Source organism: Pleuronectes platessa, chromosome 16 (genome assembly GCF_947347685.1).
Source record: "Pleuronectes platessa chromosome 16, fPlePla1.1, whole genome shotgun sequence".
NCBI lineage: Eukaryota > Metazoa > Chordata > Actinopteri > Pleuronectiformes > Pleuronectidae > Pleuronectes > Pleuronectes platessa.
Window position 1 is genome coordinate 20,742,911 of NC_070641.1, and position 5,312 is coordinate 20,748,222.

A 5,312-nucleotide genomic window follows, 5' to 3' on the forward strand; every position below is an offset into this window, starting at 1 on the left:
CCATAGATCAGTCATAAGTACGGATGAATAGGATACATTTCCTACTTGGGCTCCAGGGACACGTTGCTCCTGGCGAAGATGGGCTGCAGGTAGACCAGGATGGGCGTGATGCCCGTCATCTGCTGCAGGAAACGCATCACCACCGAGATGAGGATGGGCTTGTAGAAGACGGGCGTGCCAAGCTGGGACCATGTGACCTTACTCTGCATGCTGATGCTGTGCTGTGTTGGCAGAAAAATAAAGCATAGAAGTTGCATTTTATATTTACTTGAAACCTCCTCCAACGTGTTCACCCCTGAAGTTAATGTGTGAGAACAGGAACAGGTGATTTACTTATTTTACTTACATCTGTGCAATCCTGTCTAGCAGATCTATCTAGCTAAAAAGATTCACTTTACTGTCTCAACTATCAGACTGACAGGTAGTGGTAGAAGCACGCAAACATTTTACTGAAGGAAAAGTACCACATTAACTTCTCTACTCGATTCAAAGTAAGATCTTGCTTCTAAATATACTTTAAGTATTAAAGGGTGTAGTGGGTATTCCCTGATATTGGCCTACTACATCATTAAAGGCTCAGTGTGAAGAATTTAGTGACATCTAATGGTGAAGTTGCATATTGCAGCTGAACACCCCTCACCTCACCCTCTTCTTCCAAATATGACAGAGAACCTATGGTAGCTTCCGTTGACATAAAAACTCAAAAGGTGTCTAGTTCGTCCAGTCTGGGCTACTGTCAAAAACATGGCGGCCTCCGTAGAGAGGACCCGCTCCCAAGGTAAATATAAAGTATTTAGATATAAAGGCTCATTCTAGAGTAAAGAAAACAACAATTCGTACAATTTAGAAGAAACACTATTTACATATTCTATATTTTATATTCAATTTCTGCCAATAGATCCCTTTCACATAAATCTTACATACTGGACCTTTAACTGGCCCTACTGTATATTTTGTTTAATGCCAGAATAACACAGACTCTGTAATATTAATGCTTCATCCTGCTCTAAGAGGCAGGATTGAATCTTACCTGCCTTCTCTTATTGGACCTATGGACCTATTCCACTCTCATTTATAGAAAGGACTAGAAAGTACAGATATTTGCTTATTTATAGTCAAGTGAAAGTGAAAATTTAATTAAATAAAACCCTAAACCTAACCCTAATGAAGTACACCCACAGGAAAAATGTACCCTCAGTAGAATAACAAAGTATCTGTGCATATACCAGTGTCCTACCTGAATGGCTCTGAGCTCGATGTGTGTGTCGTAGCGACTTCCCCTCAGCCACAGGAGCACTTTCTTGGCCTTCTCCTCTTGGCCCATGGAGAGCAGCCTCCTGGGTGAGGAGGGCATGAACACCAGCAACACCACCATCAGCAGAGGCGGCAGCTCCCCCGCTACAGCCAGCCACCGCCACGGTACCACCAGACCTGCACATCAGGGGGTTATTGTAAAAGTCGTCAAGAAATATCAGAGCATATATGTCACTACTCCACCATCAACAGTCAAAATAAGAGGAAAGTAAGATGGAGTTCTTAAATGCTACTTTCAGTAAATGTGTTTCTGCAGCAGCGTTGGTGTTTTCTTACTCAGAGCGTAGAGGGAGAGGGTCCCGAACACAGCGGTGATCTGAGGGCAGGAGCCCAGAGCTCCTCTCACTCCTCTGTGGGAGATCTCCGAGATGTAAACCTGTGGCGGTCACACAGAAGAGGCACATGCAAAATGACCTCAGCACATGTGGGACAAATTCTAAAGTTATAAACGTCTTTTTATTTTTCATAATGACCTTACAGGTATGGAAGCTGCAGTCATCCCACCGGCGATTCCAGTCAAGAAACGACCTATATGGAGCATCCATATGTTCACTGCCCCCCCCATCAGCAGGTATCTGAGACGCATACACAGAGATGTGAATTCAAACTCAGATACACATGCAGCCTTATCTACAGGTGAATAAAATGTGATCTGCACTTTACCTTTTATGACCAAGAACGTAAGCTCAACAAATATCGATAACAAATAGATTATACAGTTTATAGAACAAGCACTTGTTCTCAATCCTTTATAGATGAATACAACCACTAATAATAACAAGATATTAAATAGAATAGAATGAACCTTTTAAATATTGATTTACACCAGTAATTCAACTTCTGTTTGTCCCCAGTTTAGAGCATCATCTCAGTAATCAGTTGTCTTATATACTGTGATCCTATAGTGATATATTATTAATGGAATAAATGTACAAGGAAACTAAATGAAGGACTCTATACAACATCAATAACTCATAACTATAAGATCAATATCTACGGTTTTGTATCAAAACTAGAACAGGTTCCTATACGTTAAAGGGGTTAACTGAATGCTCTCTGCTGCCCCCCTCAGGAATTATATAGCAACAGCAGGCAAACTGGTTTCCTCCTGTAAATAAATGAAAATAGTGACATAACAATAATATTTGACTGCACACACTTAGCAGGCTGGTTTCAAATATTAATTATAAATCCTGTCTGTTATGTGATGATACATCATTTACTTTAGAGACTATCACTGTTAGATGTGATTGTCATGAGACCCAGGATTGTGGAAGTGTGACGGGTTATTCCCAGAAAAGCGTTAATGTGACTAAGGCTGTTTAGTCATTAAAAAGTCCTCTGTAGGTTTGGATTAGTCTCAACTACACAATACAGTAAAAAACAACTGTGGTTTCCCTCTGAAATGCAGTAAAATGATAAAGAAACACTAATCTGTCCACTGTCGACAGGACTTGCAGGATCATGACCTTTCCTGAGACTCACCCAATAGTCGATGGCACTGCTGACATCATGATGCTCAGCTTCCGTCCTATCATGTCGTTGAGCAGCATGGCCCCCAGCCCGCCGGCTGCTGCGCCCAGTGTGTAGATGGAGCCGAACCAGGCGGCCTGCTCCGTGTCCATCCGGAGTCGGGGGTCGGCACCGGGGCTCGTGAGCTCTGGCAGGACCGGGGACGAGAAGACCATAGAGTAACCGAAGCTGAAGTTCCCCAGGACGGCCGAGAAAACCGCCAGGAACAGCTTGGAGTTATGGATCTGGGATGAAGGGATATGGATGAATTAGACATTTAAAGAAAACTGCATGAATATTGGGAATAGGGGAAAAACTTGACTTTATAATTAAAGCTTATTCTAATGCAATTTACTTGAAGAAGAAGAGTACCTCCCACATGGGTGAAAGACTTTAGAGCTGTCATTATTTAGTGCAAATGCTTTGCAGGGTACAGAAAATGGATCTAGATTAAAAGTTGTGATCTTTGTGACACTAAAACTGCCCCAACACAACAGACCAGCCTTTAACTCTGTGAGACGGCCCCTGTGTTGTGCTTCTAACACAACACCACAAACAATCAACCACAGAATCAACAAGCTGAGTCTTTTAACACAAATTACACAAAGTTTTCCCACCTTGGATTCAGATGCTGTGAGTCTTCTCTTCAGCAGAGGAGTCTCTTCAGTCCCGTCTGCTGACATGGTGACAGCAGCCTTTATCAAACCAGTCTGATCTTTTTCTTTTGTTTCTCTCAATTAAACTATTTCTAAAATAAACAAAAGTGCATCCAGATGGGTAACCAGATGAAAGGCAATCCAAGTGTGTCCTGTCCAGGGAAGCTCGGAAGAAAAGTGCAAAGCAAAGCGATGATCCTCCTGTGGACAAAGTGCAGCTCAGGGTTTTCCAGGCTGACAAAGACACTGAGGGAAACCTGACCAGTCAAGTGTTCATAGTGAAAATGAAACAGGAAACTGGAAACAGTACACTTTCAATTTGATTTCCTGAGGTTTTTACATTTTTCTTTTCTCCTCTTTTTTAATTAATAAAAACGTTTTAACTAATTTAATCTGCACAGTATAGCTGGATAGAGTTTTAGTAGCTTTTGCCTCAAATTGATTAAAAAAATTGAATATTTTGCTTTTGCTCCTGTTTCTGTTTTATTGTGTTCTTAATGTAATCTCAATATTGTATGTTCTCTGCCAAGGAGGATTTGTTATGAGAGTGAAAGTCAAAAAACACATCAAATCAACCCTCGGTGGTGACTTTATAAAGTCCAGTGTTGCAAACCAGTCATGGAGAGAAAGCAGAAGAGGGATGGATACCATGCATTCCTGGATTGGGCCATTCAGGGGGAAAGCAGAAGAAGAAGAAGAAGAAGTGGAAGAACGAGAAGACTCCCATATCCCCTGCCGGGACAGTCAGGGGAGGGGAGGGGAAAGTACAGGCTGCAAACATCATGAGATTTACTACTACATTACAACATTACAAAAATAAAAGCCCACGTTTATTGAATTGGAGGGAAATTATTTATCAGACTGGGGAGGTCATTTAATAAATCCAAACTTTATCAGTACAATTGGGTGTTGCGGTAGAGGACTAACAGAACAGACATTATTGAAACGGGTCACTTTCAGTCTTACTTCCCTTGAAACAGTTTAGCTTTCAATGTTCTACATTTTGATCAACAATAAGCTGGTGGATAGTTTTAAACTGTTTACTCTTTTTATCCATTCATGCAGAAGAGCGAGAGAGAGAGAGAGGGAGAAACAGAGATAGATTAACGTTTCCTCCCCCGCTCCCCAATGATGTAATGGAAAAATTTGCTTCCAATCCGTGGGTGTTCATGATGTAAACATCTCTTTCTCTCTCTCACATTTGTACTTAACCCTGAGCACTGAGCAGCATATATCCCAGCTCCACTGCACCATGAACAGCCTCGAGCCCGGCCGCTGGACCCTGGTCCTGGTTCTCCTGCTGCAGCTTCAGTCTGTGAAGGTGCAGCAAGTCGATGTGGCCCAGAGGCTACTGTGGCTCAACGGACAGGTCTGATAGAATCTGGATAAATATGTGTTTTTCATTGACTCTGGTTAACTTTCAGAAAAGTATGTGAATAATCTGTCACGATGATTAATTGATCATGGTTTTGCTCATTTATCTGTCACATAGTCGTACATTAAAACTCCTCAGTGTTTCTGTACTGTCTTCAGATATGTAGTCATTTTGAAACTATCGTTGGCTGCAGGAAAACTTGTTGTTTGGGCCAACAAGTTTTTTTTTCCGTCTGGAGCTTTTAAGTATTTTCATTCAAACATTTTAATAAACAGCTGTTGAGACCCTTGTGAAAACCCATTTTCTCTGTAATAGTTTCAACAGTTCCAGGCATCGACCAAGACCCGTTTGGACACGTTGGCCGTGAACCAGAACAGGAACTATGCTCAAAGGGTGGAAAATGTTCAGGGCCTAACTTTCCAATACAACCAATTGTCACAGAACCTCATACAGCT

At 41.7% G+C, this 5,312-nt stretch overlaps 1 protein-coding gene across 1 annotated transcript in view; it reads right to left on the reverse strand.

Annotated features, from left to right (window-relative positions):
• slc2a6 (solute carrier family 2 member 6) overlaps positions 1-4,096 on the reverse strand; it is a 7,055-nt gene extending 2,959 nt beyond the window's left edge. The window contains exons 1-6 of the mRNA XM_053443408.1: positions 3,444-4,096; positions 2,800-3,071; positions 1,793-1,889; positions 1,591-1,690; positions 1,238-1,431; positions 46-221 (exon numbers count right to left, since the gene is read on the reverse strand). Of these exons, the coding sequence (XP_053299383.1) occupies positions 46-221; positions 1,238-1,431; positions 1,591-1,690; positions 1,793-1,889; positions 2,800-3,071; positions 3,444-3,509 (905 nt within the window). The 5' untranslated portion in view covers positions 3,510-4,096. The remainder of the gene's footprint in view (positions 1-45; positions 222-1,237; positions 1,432-1,590; positions 1,691-1,792; positions 1,890-2,799; positions 3,072-3,443) is intronic.
• Positions 4,097-5,312: the final 1,216 nt, after the last annotated feature.